This window comes from Eretmochelys imbricata, chromosome 4, assembly GCF_965152235.1.
Source record: "Eretmochelys imbricata isolate rEreImb1 chromosome 4, rEreImb1.hap1, whole genome shotgun sequence".
NCBI classification, from domain to species: Eukaryota; Metazoa; Chordata; order Testudines; family Cheloniidae; genus Eretmochelys; species Eretmochelys imbricata.
This window is the reverse complement of record NC_135575.1, coordinates 99,174,912-99,202,622: the sequence shown is the minus strand read 5'-3', so window position 1 is coordinate 99,202,622 and position 27,711 is coordinate 99,174,912. Positions and strand designations below refer to the sequence as shown.

General features: G+C 41.7%; 1 protein-coding gene across 1 annotated transcript; it reads left to right on the top strand.

Moving 5' to 3' along the window:
• The first annotated feature begins 984 nt into the window (after positions 1-984).
• Positions 985-27,032, top strand: TMEM33 (transmembrane protein 33). Its single transcript, XM_077815720.1, has 8 exons — positions 985-1,077; positions 1,240-1,318; positions 3,284-3,378; positions 3,871-4,058; positions 6,581-6,648; positions 7,746-7,879; positions 18,717-18,800; positions 19,781-27,032. The coding sequence occupies exons 2-8, from the start codon at positions 1,262-1,264 to the stop codon at positions 19,908-19,910; spliced, it is 756 nt and encodes a 251-aa protein (XP_077671846.1). The 5' UTR covers positions 985-1,077; positions 1,240-1,261; the 3' UTR covers positions 19,911-27,032.
• Positions 27,033-27,711: the final 679 nt, after the last annotated feature.

Below are 27,711 nucleotides of genomic sequence, written 5' to 3'. Positions count from 1 at the left end.
GGTTTCAGAGTAACAGCCGTGTTAGTCTGTATTCGCAAAAAGAAAAGGAGTACTTGTGGCACCTTAGAGACTAACCAATTTATTTGAGCATGAGCTTTCGTGAGCTACAGCTCACTTCATCGGATGCATACCGTGGAAACTGCAGCAGACTTTATATACACACAGAGATCATAAAACAATACCTCCTCCCACCCCACTGTCCTGCTGGTAATAGCTTATCTAAAGTGATCATCAGGTTGGGCCATTTCCAGCACAAATCCAGGTTTTCTCACCCTCCACCCCCCCTGGATTTGTGCTGGAAATGGCCCAACTTGATGATCACTTCAGATAAGCTATTACCAGCAGGACAGTGGGGTGGGAGGAGGTATTGTTTTATGATCTCTGTGTGTATATAAAGTCTGCTGCAGTTTCCACGGTATGCATCCGATGAAGTGAGCTGTAGCTCACGAAAGCTCATGCTCAAATAAATTGGTTAGTCTCTAAGGTGCCACAAGTACTCCTTTTTTTTTTGTTAACATGTTGATCTGCTAACTTGTTGATGAGCTGTCACTGAGATAAAGTGATCACCGTGATATCAGGTTGGAGGTGTAGCAATTGCAGTGATGTCATGTGGCAGAGGTGAAGTGATTGATGTGACATCACTGGGGTAAGGCGATCATTGGGATGTCATGGGGTGGAGGTGAGATTATCAATGTGATGTCACTGGGGAGAGGTGATCGCTACGACGTCACAGAGGAGCGACACAAGCATGATGTCACTGGCTGTTACGGGCAATGACACGTTTTGGCCCAGGGGCGGGGGGAGGGTGTCACGAGGTCTGCGGTCATCAGAGCCTGCTGAAGAGGCCCCCTGGCCGACAAGGGCTGCCTAGCGAACTGCGCGTGGCCCGCTGGGCGGGACGGCTCCGGCAGCATCCAACAGCAACGGGGGCGGCCCTCCCAGCGCTGCCTACGTTACCCAGCATGCCCCAGCGCCGAACCCGGAACTGATTCTTTGCTACATCCGGGTCGGGGCCGCCTCGCCTGTCAGGCTGTCGCCCCCTTGCCTGCCGGGTGCTTTCGGTGTCGGGTCAGCCTGGTAGGTGCCCCCTGCCCTGGAGCGCGCCGGGCCCGGGCCCCTGGGGCTCCTCCCGCCGAGGGCTGGGCGCGGCGCGGGGGAGCGGCGGGGCCGTGCCTGGAGCCCCTGGCTCGCTCGGCCGGTGGGGCCACCCCGGCTCATGTCCTTTTCTCTCGCCCGCAGAGCGTGTCCCGAGCGCCCGGCCATGGCGGATACAGCGCAGAACGGGCCCATGCAGGGTGGCGCCGGCGGCGGAGCGGTGGTAAGGAGCGGCCCCGGCGGCCCTGTCCCAGGCGGGCGGACCGTCCCCTCCGTGCTCTGCGCTGGGGTCCGCTCTCCGCCCTGGCGGCGGGGCCCCGCCGGTGCCTCGCCGTGAGCAGCCCCTCCCCTTCTCGATTTCTCTCTTGCCCTTTCCCAAGTTTCCCCCTCGCCCCGCAGTGTCGAGCTGAATTCTCCCCCAGATCTGCCCCCACTTGGGGTGTCACTGGTTCTGGTGCCCCAGGGCCCCACAGTGCCCGGCGCTGTACGGACAGACAGAGACACCCTCTCTGTGAGCTGCTGGGCCTATTCCTTAACCACAGCACTTTCCTCTCTTGCACATCCTCCCTCCACCACCATCTTCAGGCAGTTCTATTTCTTGCACTTCCCAGCCGTTGTGCTAATTGTTTCCAGGCTTTCTGTAACCATCATATTCTAATTTTCTAGAATCCCTGAGGCCTCTGCCTGTCAGTGAGGGCTTGTCCCTACTAGGAATCAACTAGGGAGGTGTTTTAAATGTGATAGCTAGCATGTTTGAAAATCCTGTGCTAGACAGGGCAAGTTTTAGTTTTGAACATGTGTTCCTTGGTGAAGGTTCAGATTCTCTCCTAGAGTTCATCTCGATCTGCTAACATGTTCAAAACTACAACTTGTGCTGTCCCCGTTAAGGTTATAAAAACATGCCTTATTTCCTGCTGGACAAGCTGTTTAGTCTTGGCTTTGGGTGGACTTCTTTCTTACAGTATCCCTTTTCCATCTCATTGTGTTAATGTTCTCTTATAGTTTAAAATTGCCATTCCAGCAACATCACTGACAGGTAAAACTGACCCATATGCACACTACATGTATTACTAAAACTTCATATTGGTGAAAAAGAAAAATGAATATCTAATTTGACCATTTGTTTTAATTGTTCACTTTGTACACTTCAATCAGTTTTGAGAGGAAAAATACATAAGTTTCACTTTCTGGTTCACATGCACTCTGGCACTCTGTTTCAGTTCATGACATTGCAGGGGAATGCCTAAATCTGAATTAACTCTTCATTAAAATGTAATTTGAAATTGAAACAAAAATTCTTATCACAAACCACATTGTAAATGCTTTTTCAAAATCTCTTAATTAAAATACAATGGTACACATCTATTGCAACCATCACATACAAATAAGTGAACAGATCATAAAATAAAGACACCTGTAATTTGTAAATATTCAATAATTATTTCACGGTTAATGGTCCCAGCTCATATCTACATTATCTACACTGTGTACAAAATAAAACAAGTGCATGGAGATGTGAAGAAGTTTGAAGATTAGTTCCCAGGTATTCAGGCCAGATCTTTGCCCCAGGCTTTTCCAACTGGAAGGCTGCTCTAAATGGGGCATTTGGGGTTTCCCCTGATGTATAGGAATCCCTGAGTGGCATAAAATTGGTTTCACATTACCTGTTTACAGCACTTTTGGCACACTGAGCGCGTCTAGGGTGGGAAGGTGTGCGGATAGAGCGCAAGATGGCAATGATCCAGCGATCTCTGCTCAATCAAATGCATCTTAGGAGACTGTTCCTGCTGATATAATTTAGACCAGCCCCAACTGGTCCCAGAATAGAAAAGTTCTTCCCCTCATTTCTACCTTTAGAGTCCTGGGCCGAGCACCTGGCCCTAGAGATTTCGGTCATAGCCAAGAAAGTGGATGCTTGCATCCATACAGAGACTTGGGAGAGTCAATTGGACTCAGGAATTAATTTGATCAGAACTTATTGCAAGACTGGCTCTATACTGAGTTACAATATAAGTAGCAAAATAAACTCTCTATAGGCTAATAGCAGCTAATTTGGTCTTGGCATATAAAGGAAGTCTCCTGATAAACTATGCATTACTGAAAATAGGAAAGAATGTCCAGCTTGGCTGTAACTAAATGTTTAGACACCAACTTGTGGGGTTTTGTTTGTTTTTTCTTTTCAATATAGCAATTTCTGATGACTAACAAGTTGGATACAGCAATGTGGCTTTCCCGTTTGTTCACAGTCTACTGTTCAGCTTTATTTGTTCTGCCCCTTCTAGGGTATGTATTGTACTATTTTCAGTTGTTTGAATGTTACAAAATAACTAAGTTTTATCTTATGCAAGCTTTCAATTTCCCAAAGATTACATAGGTAGTAAAGAAATGAGTGCAGATTGTTTTTAGCTTAAGTTTTAACTTTTACTCACTTCCCCAGAACAGTTTGAGAATTTAAGCTGTTAGATATTTTATTAAAATTATTTTTAACTTCTTTCCTAAAAAATCTTTAATTTTGTTTCCTTGGAACTGACTAGGAGGACTGCTTTTTTTTCTGTATTCCTATGAAATAATGTTTTCAGTAGTTCTGTAATGTTGAATGCTATACACATCAGCAATGTTATGTAAACATAACATTTTTTTATTTTTTTAAAACAAATTGATACTAATCATTGTCTTGGCTGTGATAGCAGAAATAGCTTCAAGTATTGTGCAGTTATGATGCAATCCTTAAGGGAGGCTGGTTTGTATGGTAACCTCTCCTCTGATAATTTACAGGTTGCATGAAGCAGCTAGCTTTTATCAACGTGCCTTGCTAGCAAATGCACTTACCAGTGCTCTTCGACTACACCAAAGGTTACCACATTTCCAGCTAAGCAGGGCATTTCTGGCCCAAGCTTTGTTGGAGGACAGCTGCCACTACCTTTTGTATTCTCTCATCTTCGTTAATTCTTATCCCGTTACAAGTATCCTTTAAGCACTCTTTCACATATTATTAATTATTATTATTATTACCTTAAACATTACTCCATGTGTGAGGACTGTGACGCTTTATTCTCTTCCACAGCAGTCTTCATTGTGATTTGAGAAATGGATTTAAAACTAAAGTGGGGGCTGCTATCCATAGAACATACAGCATAGTTAAGGCTATGATTATGTCATGGAGGTCACAGAAGTCATGAAATCTATGACTTCTGTTGACCTCTATGACATTTTCTGCCCCAGGGCTGGAGCTCACAGCTGGACCCCCCGCAACTCCCAGTCCCTGCTCTGGTGGGGGAAACCCCTGGGAGTGGTTGGGGGGAACCCCTGCAGTTGCCCAGTGGTGGTGGGGAGCCCCCTAAACTCTTAGCTGCTGGGGCAAAGGGACCCTGCAGGAGCCCAGCTCAGCCCCCCCGCCCAAGGCTGCAGGGACCCTAGAGCTCCCACTAGTCGCAGGTGGTGGGGAACCCCCTGGAGCTCCCTGCTGCTGCGGGCAGCAGGGCCCCTCAGAGCTGCTCTACCCCCAAGCGGGAGGACCCTAGAGCTCCCAATCACTGCAGCAGTGGGGGACCCCAGAGCTCCAGTAGCAGTGGGTGCTGAACTCACCTCCCCATTTTGTCAGGGATATTTTTAGTGAAAGTCAGGGACAGGTTTCTTTGAATTTTTGTTTATTGCTTGTGATCTGTTCCTGACTTTTTTATTAAAAATATCTGTGACAAAAACTTAGCTTTAAGGATAGTCAATATAGTGAATCTCTCCCATGTGGCCCTTACCTGGAGTGACCACTTTTATGGTGAATGTACATTTCTGCTTCCAGGCAATTATTGTTGTTTTTTGCGGAGACTCAGGAACTATGGCCGTGATACAACAAACTCATTTCATGTAATCCATTGAACAGCCATCGGATGGTAATATCTCTGTCACTGCCACTGTGGGCTACATGTGAATTATCTAGGTACCAAATGAAACGATTGATTTGAGCTATTGAGGTTTCTACTTAGATAAGTTTATTTTCACTGTATTAATGAGAATTTTAGAATAGTAGCTTTCAGCTTGATGACAAGCAACAGGAATTTAGTAAGTGATTATCTTCCTTCTTCATATTTACCTATTTTATTTATTGTTTCGCTGTACTAAGATGTGCCTGGCAGCAAAGACATCTAACTCTGCCATCTTGAACCAGTAGAAGCTCTGTGTGCTGTGGTGGAGGACTGTGAAGTATAGTATTTTAGTAGGAAGTGTGATGCCATTCTTTGTCTAAAACAGCATTGTAAATCATTCTTTAGGGATTTCATGCTTTCACTGTTGCCAGTTTATGCTGTAGTGGCTTTTAGAATCAAGTATATACCAGAGTAAACTTTTTTATGGGGAAAAAAAAAATTCCTGACCATTAAGTACTATATGTTAGGATTGTGATACTTTGACAGTACAGACTAGCTTTTGAATAACTATCTTTAACACCTTGTTTAATCTGTGTGCACTCTGTCCATCTTCTGTTAACACTTCAGACTCTGAGCAGTCAGTTTACACTAAGATAAGCGCCCTTTCCTTCACTTCAGCGCCAGACACTTGGTCAGTTACACAAAGGACTTTAATTTACAGTTCTGTGACCTTGGCTTCAGAATGAAGTTTTGAATGCACACTGTAACAACAATACCAGAAAGCAGGTCTGGAATGTATTTTGCTCTACTTCAACATTCGAATTGACTTCTAGAGAGTAGAGATGCCAGGCTGTAATAATCTGTCTCAGGTATTAGGAACAAGAGAGCTTTGTGGAATTTAGTTTATGCCCCTTACACCTGTTACATTTCAGTATCTGTTGTAAAGGTTGATCATAAAAAGTGTATTGTCACCACAACAAGAAACTAGATATCTTCCCAAATTCATTCCATTGACTCATCTCCGGAAGAAAAATGTAAACTCCATTTGCTGACTTTGTCTGGCTGATAACTTTTTTCTGTTACTGTAGTGCCTCGAAGTCTCATTTGAGAGCAGAACCGCATTATGCTAGACAAAGTTTACGATTTATATAGACAAGAAAGGGTGAAAGAAAGGAAGGATTATTATTCCCACTTTGTGGATGGAGAGCCAAGATATGAGGAGATTAAGTGACTTGCCCAAAATCCTTGATGGAAACAAAACACAGCAAGAAATGTCTGGGTCACCAGTAATACAGCTGTGTGTGATGTCTGTCTCACAGTTAAACTAGTTCAGTTAAGTCTTTTCAGAACACCACAAAAGAGGCTGCTATCTGATTATGCACCCATCCTCTTTAATGTTATTTTTTTCAAAAGGAAACATAGCTATAGAGAGAACTGCTATACATATACATATCTCTGAGCTCTGTACAACTGTTGCTGATTTTGAAAACTTCTTGCTAAGGGTAATGCTATACTTCAGGCTATAACAACTGTATTATATAGATATGCTGGCATGATAGTCATCATTCAGAATAAATGTATTGAAATACTTTCTGGCCTATAATTTTCCTTATTGCTTGCTTCAGTGAGTATTTTCCCAGTTCTGCTGTTCTCGTTGCTTCATGCTGCCACATATACAAAGAAGGTTATTGATGTAAGTATGGTGCAATATATTGCTCAGTACTTTTTGTTGTAAAATGGCTTGTACCTAGGGGTTGTAAACACATTTCAAAGGGTTGTGATTATCGTCTTTCTTTATGGCTAGATGGGGGAGTGGTCTTGAAACGCTTTTGTGTTCCAAATGTGGGGTCACAATATGGTAAAGTTGAGAACCCAATCAATTTAATTTTTGCATAATAAATATAGTTGGATGGTCTAACCTCCTGACACACAGACACGTTTCTTAATTTGAGGTGCTCATCTTGCTAACCAGCTTGCGTTGATTCAATACCAGTACTTTAGAATATGTTAATCCTATTTAAGCTTTGTGCTTTTTTTTTCCTCTCTCCAGTTACTATCCATATGGAAGCAAATGACTTCCACATTTGCCTACTATGCAGAAATACTTGAGATAAATGACTCCAACAGATTATGGTGGGTTGCATCTGGACCCACTTCCAGCTGCACTTAGACAAGTGCTGTTTCAGTAGGTGAAACAGCAAAGTGCTTAAAATGAAGTTGGAAAGCAAAACAATATTTAAAGAAGCTGCTTCTCAGCTCCAAATTCTCACAATGTTGTTTTATTTATATAACACACACACTTTCTCCTTTGGAATTTTTTTTTTCAAAAATTAAATTTTCCATATGCTACTGGTGCATGTTTCGTTCTAATGATCAGAATAAAGCTATTGGCCATCGCTGTGGCATCTGTAACTAAAGTGGAAAAGGCTAAAACTGGATTTTTTCTTTTCCCAAAATCACATCTTTTCTCCATATGTCTTGTGGATAAATCTGGAAAGTGGAAGATGTTAATTGCCTTTCACAGAGGGTGTTAGGATTAATTGTTTGGGAAGTATGTAAATGTGGGGTATTTTTTTTTTTTGCAATGCTTCTCCTTTCTACAAGAACCCTATATTTGAAGTATCCTTTAGAGGATCCTAGAATCTTATTAGTTTTCAAGTAACTAGGCAGGGTCTCAAAAGTTGCTGAAATTAGTATGGCTGACTGTCATTTGAGTGTTTGAGTTAAAACTAGAGCAAGAACAGAACCTGACAACCTAACTGACTCTAACTATTGTTTCCCTTTCTAAAGGCAAGAGGTTTGAATAGTCTGCCTTTCCTGAGAAGTCTTTTAGAGAAACTAAATGCTAATCAACAAAATATTCTAAAATTCATTGCTTGCAATGAAATTTTCCTGATGCCAGCTACAGTTTTTATGCTTCTTAGGTAAGAACTACAGAAAACATTTTCTAATATATTGACTTCCATACTTGAACATTTCCTACCCCAGGCCTCAATCTTGCAGTTAGTTCTACCTGGGTACAGGTGTGGAGCCTGTGTGAAGCTCATTGCAGGATTTGTCCTGTAGCTTGTTTATAGAGACAGATGCGTTTCATTTCTTCTAGATAAACATCTGACAAAGTTAGATTACTTTAATTTCATACATTCTGCTAAATCAAAGTGACTTTTTGCCATTTTATCATTGATCACAGAAATAGACTTTAAATGCATTGTGTTGTGTATGTTTTTGTGTGTTTTGTTTGAATACCAGAAACTGAGATTTGACCGTACATTAATTGATCGGGTAGAGCTGATGAACTTTGGTCAGTGTAATGGAACACATGGCAGTGGTAAGCTAGCTGGGATTTTAGCTTTACAAACAAACAACTGATGCTTTTATTTAAGTAGAGCACTTAAAAGTCTAAATAAGGTTGGGACCTCACTGTGCTAGGAAATGTGGCCAGAAGCAGTCATGGCCCCAGTCTGAAGAATTTGATTGAAGGTCTTGATTTATGATTGAAGGCCTATCTCCCTGCATCTCTGTAGAGCCCTATCAACTTCAATATAGAGGCTACAAGCCTATCCATTAAAGTTGACGTCAGTGGGGTTCCATGCAGGGAGGCCCTCCGTAGGGGTCTATCCACACACAGGTCATTCTGAGACTTGAGCCATAGGCTGTCCCTGCCTTGTCCCAGAACCCTGCCTTGTCGAGCCAGTCTGCTCCAACACAGACTCAGGGTTTGAACCACACGCACCAAAGCTGCAGACTTAACCGAAAACAGCTTAAGAAGTGCTCCTGTGTCTAGCACCCCGACGCCCAGTTCCTAATCAGAATCAAACTCCAAATAAATCCATTTTACTCTGTATAAAGCTTATACAGGGTAAACTCATAAATTGTCTGCCCTCTATAACACTGATAGAGAGAGATGTGCAGCTGTTTGCTCCCCCAGGTATTAATTACTTACTCTGGGTTAATTAATAAGCAAAACGTTATATTATTAAGAATAAAAAGTAGGATTTAAGTGGTTCCAAGTAATAGCAGACAGAACAAAGTAAGTTACCAAGCAAAATGAAACAAAACACGCAAGTCAAAGCCCAATACATTAAGAAACTGATTACAGATGAAATCTCACCCTCAGAGATGTTCCAATAAGCTTCTTTCACAGACTGGACTCCTTCCGAGTCTGGGCCCAATCCTTTTCCCCAGTACAGTCCTTGTTCCAGCTCAGGTGGTAGCTAGGGGATTTCTCATGACTGGAACCTCCTTTGTTCTGTTTCACCCCTTTATATAGCTTTGGCACAAAGCGGGAATCTTTTGTGTCTCTGGGTCCCCACCCCTCCTTCTAAATGGAAAAGCCCCAGGTTTTAAATGGATTCCAGTACCAGGTGACATGGTCACATGTCCTGTGAGACCCCCCCCAAGCTTTCATTCTTGTGGCCTGACTTACAGGAAGGCTTGCAAGTAAACAGAGCCATTTACAACCAATTGTCCTAGTTGATGGGAGCCATCAAGATTTCAAACCACCATTAATGGCCCACACTTTGCATAATTACAATAGGACCTCAGAGTTATATTTCATATTTCTAGTTTCAGATACAAGAATGATACATTCATACAAATAGGATGACCATACTCAGTAGATTATAAGCTTTGTAATGATACCTTACAAGAGACATTTTGCATAAGCATATTCCATTTACATTATATTCACACTCATATATCACACTTGCTCCTAAGCAACCAGAGGAGCTAGCGAACAGGAGTGGCTAACGGGAGTTCTGCGAGGGAGTTTACAGGGGGAGTGTGAGCTGGGGCTAGAACTCAACAGTCTTTAAACTTAAAAGCCAAAAACACCCCCTTGATATAAACAAAACAACAACAAAGGAACCAGCTGCAGGAGTAAAAGGAGAATGCAGGCAGAAGTCCAGCAACAGAGTGGGTGCTACCCAGTTTATTGCACCCAATGCAGCATGTATGATTACCTGTCCTATGGGCAGGTGGCATATGTTTGCATTCTGTGCAAGGAGCTCCTGGCGCTCAGAGACCATGTATGGTCTTTGGAAACCAGAGTGGCTGAACTGGAGGAGCTGAGGGAGACAGAGAGGTACATAGATAAGACTTTCTGGGACACAGTAGAATGGTCCCACCTCTGGTCTGACAGCCTCTGTGCTGTTGAGGAGGATGAAAGTCCCAGAGAAGGAGAGCAGCTAACGAGCAGAGGGAAACAATCCCGTAGTTGGACCCTCCTTCCAGATGATGATGTGGTTTTCTCTCACACTGAGGATGCCTCTCTGGGGGAGGGAACTCCAGCTATTAGGAAGAGACAGGTATTATCTTTGAAAACTCGTGGCGAACGGGGGAAGTCCCGGATGACTGGAAAAAGGCTAATGTAGTGTCAATCTTTAAAAAAGGGAAGAAGGAGGATCCTGGGAACTACAGGCCAGTCAGCCTCACTTCAGTCCCCGGAAAAATCATGGAGCAGGTCCTCAAAGAATCAATCCAATCCTGAAGCACTTACATGAGAGGAAAGTGATCAGGAACAGTCAGCATGGATTCACCAAGGGAATGTCATGCCTGACTAATCTAATCGCCTTCTATGATGAGATTACTGGTTCTGTGGATGAAGGGAAAGCAGTGGATGTATTGTTTCTTGACTTTAGCAAAGCTTTTGACACTGTCTCCCACAGTATTTTTGTCAGCAAGTTAAAGTAGTACAGGCTGGATGAATGCACTATAAGGTGGGTAGAAAGTTGGCTAGATTGTCGGGCTCAACGGGTAGTGATCAATGGCTCCATGTCTAGTTGGCAGCCGGTGTCAAGTGGAGTGCCCCAGGGGTCGGTCCTGGGGCCGGTTTTGTTCAATATCTTCATAAATGATCTGCAGGATGGTGTGGATTGCACTCTCAGCAAATTTGCGGATGATACTAAACTGGGAGGACTGGTAGATACACTGGAGGGCAGGGATAGGATATAGAGGGACCTGGACAAACTGGAGGATTGGGCCAAAAGAAATCTGATGAGGTTCGATAAGGATAAGTGCAGGGTCCTGCACTTAGGACGGAAGAACCCAATGCACAGCTACAGACTAGGGACCGAATGGCTAGGCAGCAGTTCTGCGGAAAAGGACCTAGGGGTGACAGTGGACGAGAAGCTGGATATGAGTCAGCAGTGTGCCCTTGTTGCCAAGAAGGCCAATGGCATTTTGGGATGTATAAGTAGGGGCATAGCGAGCAGATCGAGGGACGTGATCGTCCCCCTCTATTCGACATTGGTGAGGCCTCATCTGGAGTACTGTGTCCAGTTTTGGGCCCCACACTACAAGAAGGATGTGGATAAATTGGAAAGAGTCCAGCGAAGGGCAACAAAAATGATTAGGGGTCTGGAACACATGACTTATGAGGAGAGGCTGAGGGAACTGGGATTGTTTAGTCTGCAGAAGAGAAGAATGAGGGGGGATTTGATAGCTGCTTTCAACTACCTGAGAGGTGGTTCCAGAGAGGATGGTTCTAGACTATTCTCGGTGGTGGAAGAGGACAGGACAAGGAGTAATGGTCTCAAGTTGCAGTGGGGGAGGTTTAGGTTGGATATTAGGAAAAACTTTTTCACTAGGAGGGTGGTGAAACACTGGAATGCGTTGCCTAGGGAGGTGGTGGAATCTCCTTCCTTAGAAGTTTTTAAGGTCAGGCTTGACAAAGCCCTGGCTGGGATGATTTAATTGGGGATGGGTCCTGCTTTTGAGCAGGGGGTTGGACTAGATGACCTCCTGAGGTCCCTTCCAACCCTGATATTCTATGATTCTATGAGTAATGGGAGATTCAATCATTAGAAACGTAGCTAGCTGGGTTTGTGATGACCGGGAGAACTGCATGGTGACTTGCCTGCCTGGTGCGAAGGTTGCGGATCTCTCGAGATCTAGACAGACTTTTATATGTAGTGCTGGGGAGGAGCTGGTGGTCATGGTACATATAGGTACCAATGACATAGGAAGGATAGGAGAAAGGTCCTGGAGGCCAAATTTAGGCTGCTAGGTAAGAGATTGAAGTCCAGGTCCTCCATGGTAGCATTCTCTGAGATGCTCGCAGTTCCATGCGCAGGGCCAGTTAGACAGGCAGAACTGCAGAGTCTCACTGCGTGGATGAGACAATGGTCTAAGGAGGAGGGGTTTAGATTTATTAAGAACTGGGGAAACTTTTGGGAAAGGGGATACAGGAAGGATGGGCTCCATCTAAACCCAATGCTGGCACTTAACATTGAAAAGGTTGTAGAGCAGTTTTTAAACTAAGGCCAGGGAGAAAGCCAACAGGTGGGGAGGATCTATTAATAGAGAATGTCTTTGTCCTAGTGAGGACCAAAGGATGGAAAATGATAAAATACAGGCAGTGTCTGATCAGAAACAGTCAAATAAGAGTCCCATTCGATTACGTTGCGTAATGGCAGACAGCTAAAAGGAGACAAGTTTTTAAAGTGCTTATATACCAATGCTAGAAGTCTAAATAATGTGTGAACTGTAGTGCCTCATATTAAATGAGGATATTGATATAACAGGCATCACAGAAACTTGGTGGAATGAGGATAATCAATGGGATACAGTAATACCAAGGTACAAAATATATCGGAAGGACAGAACAGGTTGTGCCGGTGGGGGAGTGGCATTATATGTGAAAAAAAGCGTAGAATCAAATGAAGTAAAAATCATAAATGAATCAAACTACCATAGAATCTCTATTGATAGAAATTCCATGCTCTAATAAGAATATAGCGGTAGGGATATATTACCGGCCACCTGACCAGGATGGTGATAGTGACTGTGAAATGCTCAGGGAGATTAGAGAGGCTATTAAAATAAAAAACTCAATAATAATAATGCGGGATTTCAGTTATCCCCATATTTACTGGCTACATGTCACCTCAGGATGGGATGCAGAGATAAAGTTTCTTGACACCTTAAATGACTGCTTCTTGGAGTAGCTGGTCCTGGAACCCACCAGAGGAGAGGGAATTCTTGATTTAGTCCTAAGTGGAGCACAGGATCTGGTCCAAGAGGTGCATATAGCTGGACTGCTTGGTAATAGTGACCATAATTTAATTAAATTTAATATCTCGGTGGCAGGAAAACCACAGTGCCCGAACACTGTAGCATTTAATTTCAGAAAGGGGAACTATACAAAAATGAGGAGGATAGTTACCCAGAAATTAAAGGGTACAGTGCCAAAAGTGAAATCTCTACAAGCTGCATGGAAACATTTTAAAGACACCATAATCAAGACTCAACTTAAATGTATACCCCAAATTAAAAAACATAGTAAGAGAACCAAAGAAGAGCCACTGTGGCTAAACAACAAAGTAAAAGAAGTAGTGAGAGGCAAAAAGGCATCCTTTAAAAAGTGGAAGTTAAATGCTGGTGAGGAAAATAGAAAGGAGCATAAACACTGGCAAATGAAGTGTAAAAATACAATTAGGAAGGCCAAAAAAGAATTTGAGGAACAGTTAGCCAAACATTCAAAAAGTAACAGCAATTTTTTTTAAAGTACATTAGAAGCAGGAACCCTGCTAAACAACCAGTGGGGCCACTGGATGATCAAGGTGCTAAAGGAGCACTGAAGGACAATACAGCCATTGCGGAGAAACTAAATGAATTCTTTGCATCGGTCTTCACAGCTGAGGATGTGAGGGAGATTCTCAAACCTGAGCCATTTTTTTTAGGTGACAGATCTGAGGAACTGTCCCAGATTGAGGTGTCATTAGAGGAGGTTTTGGAACAAATTGATAAATTAAACAGCAATAAGTCACCAGGACCAGATGGTATTCACCCAAGAGTTCTGGAGGAACTCAAATGTGAAATTGCAGAACTACTAACTGTAGTCTGTAACCTATCATTTAAATCAGCGTCTGTACCAGATGACTGGAGGATAGCTCATGTGATGTCAGTTTTTAAAAAGGGTTCCAGAGGTGATCACGGCAATTACAGGCGTGTAGGCCAGACTTCAATGCCGGGCAAACTGATTGAAACTATAATAAAAATAAATATTGTCAGACATATAGATGAGCATTATTTGTTGAGGAGGAGTCAACCTGGTTTTAGTAAAGGGAAATCATGACTCACCAATTTACTAGAATTCTTTGAGGGGGTTAGCAAGCTTGTGGACCAAAGGGATCCAGTGGATATAGTGTACGTAGATTTTCAGAAAGCCTTTGACAAGGTCCCTCACCAAAGTGTCTTATGCAAAGTAAGCTGCCATGGGATAAGAGGGAAGGTGCTCTCATGATTTGGTAACTGGCTAAAAGATAGGAAACAAAGGGTAGGTATAAATGGTCGGTTTTCAGAATGGAGAGAGGTAAATAGTGGTGTCCCCCAAGGGTCTGTTCTGGGACTAGTCCTATTCAACATATTCATAAATGATCTGTAAAAAGGGGTAAACAGTGAGGTGGCAAAATTTGAAGATGATACAAAATTACTAAAGATAGTTAAGACGCAGGCAGACTGCAAAGAGCTACAAAAGGATCTCTCAAACCTGGGTGACTGGGCAACAAAATGGCAAATGAAATTTAATGTTGATAAATGCAAAGTAATGCACATTGGAAAGCATAATCCCAACTATATGTATAAAATGATGGGGTCTAAATTAGCTGTTACCACTCAAGAAAGAGATCTTGGAGCCATTGTGGATAGTTCTCTGAAAACATCCACTCAATGTGCAGTGGCAGTTAAAAAGAATAGATAAGACAGAAAATATGTTGCCTTTCTATAAATCCATGGTACGCCCACATCTTGAATACTTTGTGCAGATGTGGTCGTCCCATCTCAAAAGAGATATATTGGAAAAGGTTCAGGTTCAGAAAAGGGCTACAAAAATGATTAGGGGTATGGAACAACTTCCGTATGAGAAGAGATTAATAAGACTGGGTCTTTTCAGCTTGGAAAAGAGATAGCTGAGGGAAGATATGATTGAGGTCTACAAAAACATGACTGGTGTAGAGAAAGTAGATAAGGAAGTGTGGTTTACTACTTCTCACAATAAGAACTAGGGGTCACCAAATGAAATTAGTAGGCAGCAGGTTTAAAACAAAAGGAAGTATTTCTACACACAACACACAGTCAACCTGTGGAACTCCTTGCTGGAGGATGTTGTGAAGGTCAAGACCATAACAGGGTTCAAAAAAGAACTAGATAAATTCACGGAGGATAGGTCCATCAATGGCTATTAGCCAGGATGGACAGGAATGGTGTCCCAAGCCTCTGTTTGCCAGAAGCTGGGAATGAGTGACGGGGGATGGATAACTTGATGATTACCTGTTCTGTTCATTCCCTCTGGGGCACCTGACACTGGCCTCTGTTGGAAGACAGAATACTGGGCTAGATGGACCTTTGGTGTGATCCAGTAGGGATGTTCTTATGTTCTTATTAGCATATTTTTATAAAATCATAATGAAGTGCAACATCACAACCTTAATCAGTGCATAGCATGTGGGTGCACAAAGTTGGGCAATGAATTCTAACAAGTGACTAAATCAAGAGTCCAATAAATTCTTCAGTCAGCAAATTTACTATCTAAAGTTGTCACAAGATACAAGGCAGATGCACCAAGACCAAGTAAATCTTTGTTTGTATTTTTTAAACAAAACCCCAAATCAATCTCTGCATAGTTTCATGATCTTTAAAGGCTTGATTAGGATGTGAAACATTTATAGGATTGTGTAGCTAAGCAGGTAGAAGTTAAAAGCTAGCACTTCAGCATCCATTCTATGCCTCTCCTATTTTACTACTGGAGGGCAACATAGTCTCTGAGCAACCGTATACTTTTTTTTTTTTGGCAGCACGCTTAGCTTTGGTGAAATGTGACTAAATTTCTCATAGATATCAAATCAATGACTCTGCCTCAGTCTGTACACAGAAAATGCATTTTCCATTCATCACCAGGTTCTAGCAGAAAGAGGAGGATCTTCATGAACATTTCTTAGTACACAGGCGAAAAATCTGGAAGGATTTCTTCCAACCCATTCTTCATGTACATATAACTTAAATTTTTGTTGTTCCTCTGGCTACATCAACCAGCCAGTTTGAGGAATTACCTCTTAAAAATGAGATTTAAATCTTTAGGAAGGGCATAGTGGACTTTCTGAGATGTCCTCTGAAGAATTGTATCTAGCAAGTCTCATTCCTCATTTTGACAGGCTGAGCACACTTATGAAGTCAAATGAGAACTCATGCCTACCTTTAGTGTGGCAAATGGTCTGAGTAGATCCTTTTACACAGTGTGTTCCTTGATGCTTTGTGAGCCAAAGAATGACCTATTAAAGAGCTCTGTTCTATAAAATGTACAGGAAAATAAGCTATACTACCGTTTTGGTGGTGGTGGTTTTTTTAAGGATAGCTACCTCTGAAGATTACTATTACTCAAAATATTATGCCATAGTTGTAGAAAGTTAGACTTAAATTCAAGAGGGGAATGTGGCTTGTGCTGGAGAAAACATATCTTAGGTGAGCTGATCCTGGTGTAGAACATAATGAGCCTATCTAGCTGTTACGCAAAAAGGAAGGGAATGTGCTTAATGTAGCTTTTCTTGGACATGGTGCAGAGATATGCAGTTGCTGTCTTTAGTCACAGTCATACAACATAGTGTTTGTCTAACTGATTAGGAAACCCTATTTTCAGATGCTGAAATTATTTTAAAAATCATTTGAGATCTGGTCTAAAAGTAACATTTTAAAACATCTCATCTCCTTTTGGACTTCTTAAAACCAGTATAAAGCACACGGACGCGCCTTGGTTTTTTTAAATGCATGTTTTTTCCCCCACTGCAGCTCAATTTATTTTACACTTCAAATTTCCATAGTTCATGGGATAAAGATGCCTTTCAAATATTTAAAGAAATCCAGTTTACTGAAAAATAGTCTTGCATATAGTTTATTATTTTCAGAGCTCTTAATGCAGAGATGGGCAAACTTTTTGGCCCTAGGGCCACATCGGGTACAGAAATTGTACGGAGGGCTGGGTAGGGAAGGCTGGGGGAGGCTATGCCTCCCTAAACAGCAAGGCGTGGCCTGGCCCCCGCCCCCACCCAACCCCCCCTGCTCCCCACCCCTGACTGCCCCCTGGGACTCCCGCATCCTATCCAAATACCCCTGCTCTGCCCCCTGACCATCCCCCCGGGACGCCCGTCCCCTATCCAATCCCCCGTACTCACCATCCTCGGGACCCCCCGCCCCTATCCAATCTCCCATGCTCACCACCTCCTGACTGCTCCTTGGGCCCCCCCATCCAACCCTCCCTGCTCTCCTTGCCCCAAGTTATCTGTGGGATGGGGAAAAAGGGGGCTCAGTCCTTTCCCTGTGCATTTCCCCTGCTCATTTTGGTTGCTCCCTGTCTGGGCTTGGTGCTGGGGACTGAGCCAAGCATGCTGGAGGTGGAGGGGGGCCCTGGCTTGCTCTGCCCCAGTCTCTGGCAGCAGGGCCACCCCCCTGCTCCCCGCCCCCTGACCATGCCATCCTGGAGTACCAGGTTTGGCAGCGCTATAGCTGTGCCATCCGGCCGGAGCTGCAGCCACAGTGCCCAAGTGCTGGGGGAACTGTGACTGCGAGGGAGGCAGGGAGGGAGGGGAGCAGAAAAGGAGGGGCCAGGGGCTAGCCTCTACCCTGCTCACCGCACTGCTGGGGAGTTGGGCTGGCTCCTCTGCAAGACTGTGCTGACCCTATTCCCTGTCAGGAGCTCGGGGGCCAGAGGGAAGGGTCCTGCGGGCTGGATGTGGCCTGCAGGCCGTAGTTTGCCCCCCTCTGTCTTAATGTAACAATATATGAGCAAGCTTTCACAAATCAGATTGCATTGATATTAAGCTACACATGTGGTAGATTGTATTTTCCATCCACTGAAATTAAATCAGGATGCCGCATTTCTTACCACTAAATAAAACCCTGGGGGTATGTCTACACAGCAATAAAACACCCATGGCTGGCCTGGGCCTGTAAAGTTGCTCTGTAATCGTCTGGGCTTTGACATCTACACAACAGTTTTGCAGCCTGAGCCGCACGAGCCCAAGTCCACTGATGTGGGCCAGCTGTTAGTGTTTTATTGCAGTGTAAAAATGTGTGAAATACTGTAGCAAAGAATTTAATGATGAACAAGTTGATGCAAAGTTTGTAAAATGTAGTAAACTTGTGTTGTCCCAGAATAACCACTGCCAAACCCCATTAGGTACATGTAGTATCTTGTATATAGAATTGACTTTTAAGCCTTAGTATGCATTTTGACAACGTGCAGGGGTGTTGTGAAGAATAGCGTCTGTGGAAAGGACTCAAAATACCATGCTTAGTGTCTCAAGCAATTTCCATAATCGGACATGCAAATCAAGTATTTATGCATGTACCTGGCCAATTGAATACCAGTTTGCAAGCACATACATGGAATTTCCTGTTCAAACTAGATAGGCATTTGCATTCACTTCTGTGTTTGTCACATCTTGAAAATTGGGCACATAAAGCACTTATTTATAAATGCTAATTTTAATGTGAGAACAGTAATGCTGCGTTTCCTTTGTTGTGTTTTTAAAATTTCAATTATGGGGTAGCATGCAGTTGTTGCTTTTTATTTTATAATTTTCAGCCTTAGTGGATATGAATATGAATAAGATATCTTATTGCTTTTTGTTGTCAAATCTGGATTCTCAAACGAATGTGATCATCTGACTATCCTCAAAATATAAAATATATGGAGTTTCCTTATTTCTAATTGCAAAACATATTGAGTTTGATGACAAAACTCAGAACAATTTTTTCCTTTCCTTTCAGTGGCCAGGGGAGTTTGCTTCAGCCTTTCATTTACTATAGATTTCTTACGTTGCGTTATTCCTCCCGTAGAAATCCATACTGCCGGTAAGCATTACGTTGATTTGAGAATTAATTAATGTATTAAAACTTCTGCACAGTAGTATGCTAAAATGTTACATGCTAGAAACGTAATTCATATGTAAATGGGCTAAAAAAAAACAACCCCTAATTCAAAATTACATTTTCCAAACAGCACCATAAATGGGAGGTTGCTCTTCTCCTTCACTAAATTGTAGTTGTACAAGTAATATATTGTGAAAAGTTTTACCATGGCCGTTTTTAGATAAGCTTTTTGTGAAGGGAAGCTCCTCAGTTCCAGGATGGGTTTTGTGACCACAGACTAGTTTAAAAACCAAAACCTCAAAAGTACAGTATACGACAAGAAATCAATCATTCCATTTTGCAATTGATGTCTTTCAGCAGAAATCCAGGAAAGCATTTCAATCCTTGATATCTTAAAAAATCCTTTAAAACAGTGCAGCATTATATTTGATTCATTTGCTTAATTGTATGTGCCCTGAAGAAATGAATTGGGATTTCCCTGGTACTTATAGGATCTTCTGAGTTGTTTCTGTTGTGAGAGTGTTGCCATGCAGTTTTTCTCCCTGGAGGAGGGGAAAGAGGTTCTAGAACGTGGGCTTGTCTCTTTCTTTCTTGGTATCTCTTTGCTCTGTTTGCTCCTTCTACACCACCACCACCTCTCTCCCCTTGCAAAAAACTATCCCCTTTCTTTCATGGTGCTCCCCCTTTTTGTCTGAGGCTGCCTTTTAAGTTTGAAGTAGCTTGCAAAAGCTATTTTAAAAACCTGAAGAATTTCAGGGGCAAAAATTCTCAGGTCCACACTGAACATTTCTCTCTCACATAAAATTATTACACTAAGTTGTCCTCAGATGCTTTCTAGCTACTTTTGGGATCGAATATGAGAATCTTGAATAATTGAATTGAAGACTGCTTTGAGATTTAATAACTGCTGATCAACACAGCTGTGATGTAAATATATTTCTGAATTGTTTTATTATTTTCAGGACTCTTTTCACAGAGCTGAGGATCGTTGTTGAACACCTAATAATGAAGCCTTCATGCCCACTTTTTGTAAGAAGACTGTGCCTCAGTAGCATTTCCTTTATAAGCAGACTGGCACCAACAGTTGCATAATTAACTTTCAGAAACGTGTGTGTGTGTGTATATTGTGGACATTATGAGCAGCTGGCATTTCTGCTAATGGTTATAAATTCCAGTTTTTACACTGATCTCACTCTAGTTTATATAAAATTCTCTATACACTTCCCTCTGAGATATTCAGTGCATTGTCTCGCAAGTAAGTCCTAAGTTTCCAAGAAAATATTACTATGCTGTATTGCTAATTGGTGGAAGTATGTGTTTGCTCTTAACCGAAATTATTTTAAGGAAAAAATACCCAGTTATACAGAATGTTAAACAAACAGAAAATCAAATGGTTAACAGAATTGTTTTCTCCTGTTTTCCCCATAAAATAGACCTACTGAAAGCAGAGATATATTTAAGAATTTTAGTCAACCCTAGATGCATGTATAGCTACTATAAGATGTTACCACAGCATAACTTGTAGTCTGTTATGGATAGCAATTGGCATACAGACATATGCAGTACGTTTTGAACAGTATTCTTTTCCATACTCCAAATATACCCAGTACACTTAATTTGTTTAAATTCACGTAGTCCGCTCATGAATGCAAACATGGCCCATTTAGGAGGTAATCAAACGGATTAAAAATCTCATGAACTGTGGTGATTGATGTGACAGTTTTCTGGGAGAGAGTCTTTTTTAATGTCATTTAAAAGTGAACATGTCAATAGATCACCTAATGCCCTCATACTTCCACATCCTGCATTTGGGAGAATTCTTAAAGATCTGACCATATAAAACTCTCTGAACAGTGAGCTTGTGTTTCTATGTGATGAATGTCTTTGTCACTATAGTGCATTCACTGACCAGTGGGCTTCTGTATAAAATGAAGATGCAATGTTTAAACTCCTACCCACCTCAAGTCATTGTGTAATGTAATAGTGCAAAAAATTATCATTGCAAATGCAAGTGCTCTTGTTTCTAAATAAGGTGAGCCTGTAGCAATTCAGGCATCACTGCTTTGTAGAAAATATAGGTTAATCTGTAGCTAGTCCTATATGAACTCTTTTCCCAGTTTCTAAGAACCTCACTGAGATGGAGAATTTATGTAAAGGATTGCACCTGGTCAGACATCTATTGAAACAAATTATTGTAGAGAAAATTTGGCATAAATCAATCTGTTCCTACAATAACACTACTAAATATCTTTGCTTCAGAAATGCATGTGAAATGGAGTGCTGATTACACATTCACCCAGCATACTTCCTTGTTGTAAAGGTATTCTTTTACCAGGAATTACATTTGTCTGAATTTAGCCTGTTTCCTTAAAATTTAGGTCAGATGTTTGGGGGAGTAGGCACAGTATACAATTGATACTTTAGTTGCACAGAAGTTAAATTTTATTCATTGAGCTTCTCCTTTATAATTCAATGTCCTTTACTATTGCATGATCAGATCAGACCTTCTACTAAATGTTTGGAAAACTCTTGCTCCTTGAGTCAAAATATTTCCTTGTAATTATCTAGTTTCCTTAGGTATGTTGCAGATGTAGTTTAGACTTGTCAGTCATTTGTTTCTGTCAGGAGCCATGCATTGTACATTTTTGCTCAACCTCCAGGTACTGACAAAAATGATGTGAATAATTTTACTTGATTGCTCTGACCTTGGCTTTTTGAGTATAATTAGCTATTTATGGAACTATTACACACTGTGCAGAAGCAACTGCATGCTATACTCTGGTACAGCTGATGAGACTTGCAACCAGCCTCAATATCTATGTATCCTGTGATCTGAGTGTTTTTATAAAAACTAAAATTTCTACAGCAATAAAATGAATGTTAAAAAATAGTTTGCTGGTAGATGGCTTTCTAGTTTATTTCCTCTGTGTAAAGTAACTGCAATATTCTGAGACGAGTCCTGAAGTTGAGCAGAGTGTGCAATTTTTTGTGTGCATGCTTTTCTCTATCTATTCCCATTGCTGCACTTGACTCTAGTCTAAATAGTACACAGATCAGAGTCCTGACACATCCTTACATCCACCTTTATTTTGGAACCACCTTTTTACTTATCCTAAGAAAGCGAGATTTTAAAGGTTAGCACTGGTGTTCACAACCCTGGAGGGCAGCTTTCAAGAAAAATGTTAGTTTGTCTTTTAAATTTAAATTGTGGTGCTTAATCGTCATATCTTTTGGACCCAAGAACTTCTAGCCAGAAGAATAGAAACTTAAATCTGCTCTTGAGCCTAACTATTGTTTTTACAGCAGTATGCTGTGTCTAGGACATTGTTGAATGTCATTGTTGGAAAGTTAACATGTATATCATTCTTTAATGCCATGCACATACTTGGGGCATGATTCGCCTCTCATTTACACCACTGTAATGCCACTGACTTCAGAGGAGTTACTCCTGATGTACACTTGAGTAAGTGAAAGGTGAATAAAGTCCTTTGCAGTGGTGGTGTAGCTGCGTTGGTCCCAGAATACGAGAGATGCAAGGTAGGTGAGGTAATATCTTTTATGGGACCATCTTCTATTAGTGGACAGTGTAAGATTTCTAGTGACACAGCTCTTTTTCAGGTCCTTGGTATTTAATTTGCATAAATTCATTGAAACCTTCATTTTGCACTGTTTTCTGTAGTCCGATTCTGAACCAGCTAGGGGACTATATGCTAGTGAGGTGCCTGATTCACCACTTACTTCATTTTTACATGGGTGTAACTCACTTGATTTCGGTGGAGTTATGCTGGTATAAAATGGAGTAAAACAGTGGTGAATTAGGCCTATTTATTAAAACACCTGTACCATATGGGAGAGCAGCTGGGTGAATAAGTGAGTAAGTCTGCAATGAATAGAGAACTTGAAGCAGATGAAATGGCTAGAAAGAGCAGAGCTAGCAGGCCTGAGGAAGGTATGATTCTTTCAAAGATTTACTGGGTTTGTTTGGTTCTAATTTAAAAAAAAAAAGAAAAGAAATTGTGAGTAAACTATTAGAAATTGGTTATTAAACTTTCCAGGCCTGTGATTTAGTTTGACTAATGCCCCATGCTTTGTAGAAGGTTTTCTTATTACTCTGTCACAGTATTACCCAGATTTAGCATATAGCACAGAAATATGGCTGGACAAAACTGCAGGCATAGTTCTGCCCTTAGCTTGAACAACCTATCTAGTCAATGTTTCACAATACTCACAGGACAGCCAAATAGTGGCAATTGTTTTGACCCCTCATTTTGTTTGCAAACTACAAGCCACCACTTTCCAGCAAGTGTTCTTGATCCTTTGTCAATGCACATAATACCTATTATCTGACAAACTCAGTGTTTTCCCACCATTAAGTAAATAAGGTTGGAAATGCTTGTTGAAAGTTAAAAAAAAAAACAAAAAAAAACCCCTGCTTCTTTTTCCCTTCACTACCTGTTTCCCACCATTACCTGTGTGTGTGAACTCTTTTCCACATTATAACTAAATTAAGCATATCATGTGCCAGGGATATCATAGTTTGCCTGCTGAACCCATGGGTATAGGTTTCACATCACTGAGTAGGTGAACCTATCACACATGACTGTCTGACATATCAGAACGAAGTTTTGCAACTAATGTGTGAAACTCAGGTTCCAATCGTGACTACCCATAACAAATTTCACCTCTAATTCCAATAAAAGGTTTTTAGGCTGACCAAGTAGGTTGTGCTAACATAAGTAACTCTTCTGAAAACTGAAACCAGATGGGAGTTTTGTATGGTTTAGCTTTTCATAATAAAACATTCTTATGGCTGTATACAGAGGAGAGAATTGGTTGAGGAACATCAGATTACCTTTCTTTCAGTCCTCTTTAGATAAACATAAACTAAAGCTACAAGACCAATTTGGAGAAGTCTCTAACATACAGTTGGGAAATGAGCAATGTCAGATTTTTTTAAACAAAATAATAGGTGTCGTATACACACCTTTCGTCTTCCTCTCTCTATCCAGATTTCTTCTGCTTGTATTCCACTTTGTACTTTCAGCTGTGTATGTATTGTCATCTCATTAGAAATGAAAAAATACTCTGCAGTGTATAAAGGGGAGCACTATAAGATATTTTAAATTCTCTTTAAGAATATTCTGTTTTCAGTCACCATGTATTTTTCAATTTCTGTCCTAAACCAGTACTTCATATTGTTTTTGAGATGCTAAAGGTATTTTGTGATAATGTGCATATATAATTGCTTATTAGGTACTTATAAGGTCCTCATTACTGTAGTATCTGAGTGTCTCACAATCTTTAATGCACAACACCCTATGAGGTAGGGAAATATTATTATTCCCCTCTTACAGATGGGCAACTGAGGAAGTGAGAGAGTAAATGACTTACTCAAAGTCCTACAGTAAGTCTGTAACAGAACAGGAAACTGAAGCCAGGTTTCCTGAGTCCCAGGCTTGTGGCCCAATAACTGGATCATCCTTCCGTTCAGTAACAGAAATGATAGTTCTGTTCCTGTTCCAAAAAAGACATTAAGGCCTAAATCCACAAAGTGACTTAGTCATTGCATCACAATGCCTAACTTTTAGATGTGTAGAAAATTACAGGAACAATACTCTGATCCACAAAGCCTGAGTTTAGGTACCTAGGCTCTCTATTGCAAAGAATGAGGAGAGCTAGTCACTTTAGAATGCACTCCACAAAAACCAGTAGGCTAGGTGAAGAACCACCTAAGCTAGCCAATGGGGTATAATGACAATTGGGGAACGCTGAGCCTTGTCGCCTCATGCAAATAGGTGCTTAAGTACTGGCTGCTGAGGTGCCTGTCTCTGTTTAGTGATCTGTGAATGGGAACCTGTCTCCTGGGGTCAGGTGGCTTAGGCACCTAAATAGGTTATTGTGGTAATGAATTAGATGCCTGCCTTGCGCCACACAAAATGGCTGGATGCAGTGGTTCTGGTCACCTTATAACTTTCTAACTCAGGGGGCAGAGGACTCATATGAGAGGTCATGGGTGGCGGGTGAACCCACCCTTGTGGGAGGCTAGCCCCAGGCCTCTACCCCAATCCTCCCCTTTTACCCTTCCTCCCTCACAGGAGACTGGAGCACACACACATCCCATGGCCACTGCCCTGCTCCCCCAGCCCAAGTGGGCTGGGCAGGTGGCACAGCCGGAACACTCCCAGCCCCCGAGTGCTGGGCAGGTAGCATGGTCCCAGCGCCAGGCAGACAGATGGGCAGCATGGTGTGGCCCCAGCCCCAACCAGCCTGCTCCCTCAGCTTATTGGCCACAGCAGGGAGGGAGGGAACTGGAAGCAGGTGACCTGGGGGTGGAGCATGAGCTGTTTGGGGAGGCACAGCCTTCCCCTGTCTATGGTACCTGCCGCCCATGTTAGAGGTGCTGGACCTCTGTTAAAATCCTGCTCCCTCTCAGGTAGAGAGGGGAATTGAACCTGGGTGTCCCACATCTCAAGTGAGTGTGCTAGGCACTAAATTAGATGATAGGCACCCCCACACCTTCCATATTTTGAATGGGACTCAATCTGGTAGGCAGCCTTTGAGCATGCCTACTGACTGGATTGTGCTCTGCGTGTGAATTAGACATTCATTTGCTGCCTATTTTCCCTTGGTTTGTGGATTGCTCTGGGGCATAGGCGGGAGATAGGCATCTAAATGCCCAGAGTGAGGGAACAGCATGTGTTCTCAGAAGCAGAAACATAGGTGCCTGGGAATTTTTACCCTAAAAATGTATGCGTCGAGTGACTAGTGCACCTAGTGTTTGGCAGGAGTTTTGTGGATCACAGTGGAGCCTAAAACTGGGATTCAGGTGCCTAAATCTGAGATTTAGGGCTTGTCTGTGCAGTCCTCCAGTTTGGATTATGGGTGTGCTTGGCAGCACTCACTGGCATGCTGTGCTGAAACCACCCTTCCACCCCATGCGGACGCTGCTGGCGTGAACTAAAAGGCACCTAGTTCACGTTATCTTAGTCCTGTTGGAAAGTAGCACAAAGGAAGCAGAAACTGCAATTCCTCAGCAGTCAGTGAGCAAGTGTAGCCAGCTCTTATTACTGCTATGCCCACAAAGCTGATGTAGAAAGTAAGGGAGAAGTGACCATATCATAGAGTGACTTTGTGACCATCTGCAAGCTGGTGGAATTTAGAGCAGCTTGTTCTAAATTCCCCTGGGATTATGGCTGGCACAGAGCTGGCTAGAAAAATAAGGGAATCATAACTGCCTCCCTGACATCTCTCCCTCTTTGCTATTTCCAGTAGAATCAAAGTGCATCGGAGAATCTGATTCCATGAATATTGGCATGTGAGAGTATGAGACATCATCAGACCATGATGTTTTACTGTAATCACTTATACTGGCTCATTTTGAACAAAGTGGTATACAATATTTGTGGAGAGGGTACAATCATTGTGGAAATATTATATTGCAACAGTATCCTAACTGCTAGACACTTTCCAAAAACAAGGAAGAGACATCCCCTGCCCCGAAAAGCATACAATTTAAAGTTTTCTTTTTAAGTATGGAACCTTGAACAATCATTTGTTATTTCATAAGTACATTATCAATGTAATGAAATAAAGCTTCAAAAGCTTCTTTTATAGAGCATGCCAGCATTCCTTAGTAACTTTTCTGCAAAAGCCGGATCCAGTTGCTAATATTGTACAGGTAAGAGAGTTTCATTGCTCCCATCCATGCTATCCACTCTATGTAAATTTCTAAAATAAATTGAAAAATTCATTGTTTTCCTCTATTCAAGGACTGAGGCACACAAATGCTAATGTAGGGCTCAGAAGGGAAATAAAGTTCTCCTGCATATTTGAGAAAATCTGAAGCCCTTTCAAGAAAATCTAATAAACATAATAATCACAGCCTGCTGACACTAAGAAAAAAGGACCTCATTCGCTCTTTCTTTTATGCAGTGATTTACTGGTCCCTACTGATTTCCAAATTGGATCACTGTAGTAAATTATCCATGCCAGTACCTGTGAAAGTAAGCACTGGGATCCATATTTGTTTTGTGTTCTGCTTAAATCAGCAAGAATGATAAATTTGATGGTATGAAATTGGAAATATCAAGGGCTTTCTTCAATGAATGAGCAAAATGTCTCCACTTGTAATTTATTGTGACCCTTTTTCAGTGTATGAGCTTTGTATGTCTAGTCTTTTTATTTCAACACAAATTAAATTGCTCTCTCCTTCTATATTGTCACATCTGTGGTATTATTTGATGTCAAAATCAAATTGTGTAATAATTTTTTTCCTAGATTCAAAGCAATTTTACAATGTTTTGTTGCAAAGGAACTCTTGCTGCTAGAACTCACTTTTCTTTTGAGGATAGTTGAATTACTAGTTGGAAACTTTACATATAAAATGTCCTCTTGTTTACAAAACAGTGCAAGATACTGGGAACTGATGTAATTTATTGTTTTATTTAATGGTGGAAATGAAGAACTAAGTTCAAAATCTCAAATGTCAATAAAGACTTAAGGCAGGATCATCAGCTTGGAGCTAGGCTGATTTATCTCAGCTAAAGATTTAGGCCCCAATCCTGCACACACTTATGCACATGCTTAACCTTAATACTGTGAGTAGCCCTATTGATTTCAAGTTAAGCATGTGTATAAGTGTTTGCAGGATCAAGATCCTGTTCTGTAAGTCTGTAAAGAGGTTGCTTGTTGGTGATCATTGCACAGTAATGAAATAAGGCTAAATACTGATAACTGTTTCCATGGGTTTAAATCTGGGGTAACACTGCTGAAACTAGTAAAGTTGCTTTGAATTTACACAAGTGTAACGGAGATCAAAATCTGCCCATAACAAATATATCAACCAAATCTGATGTTAAATAATGTGACTATGAACCAGATCCTGCTTATTTTA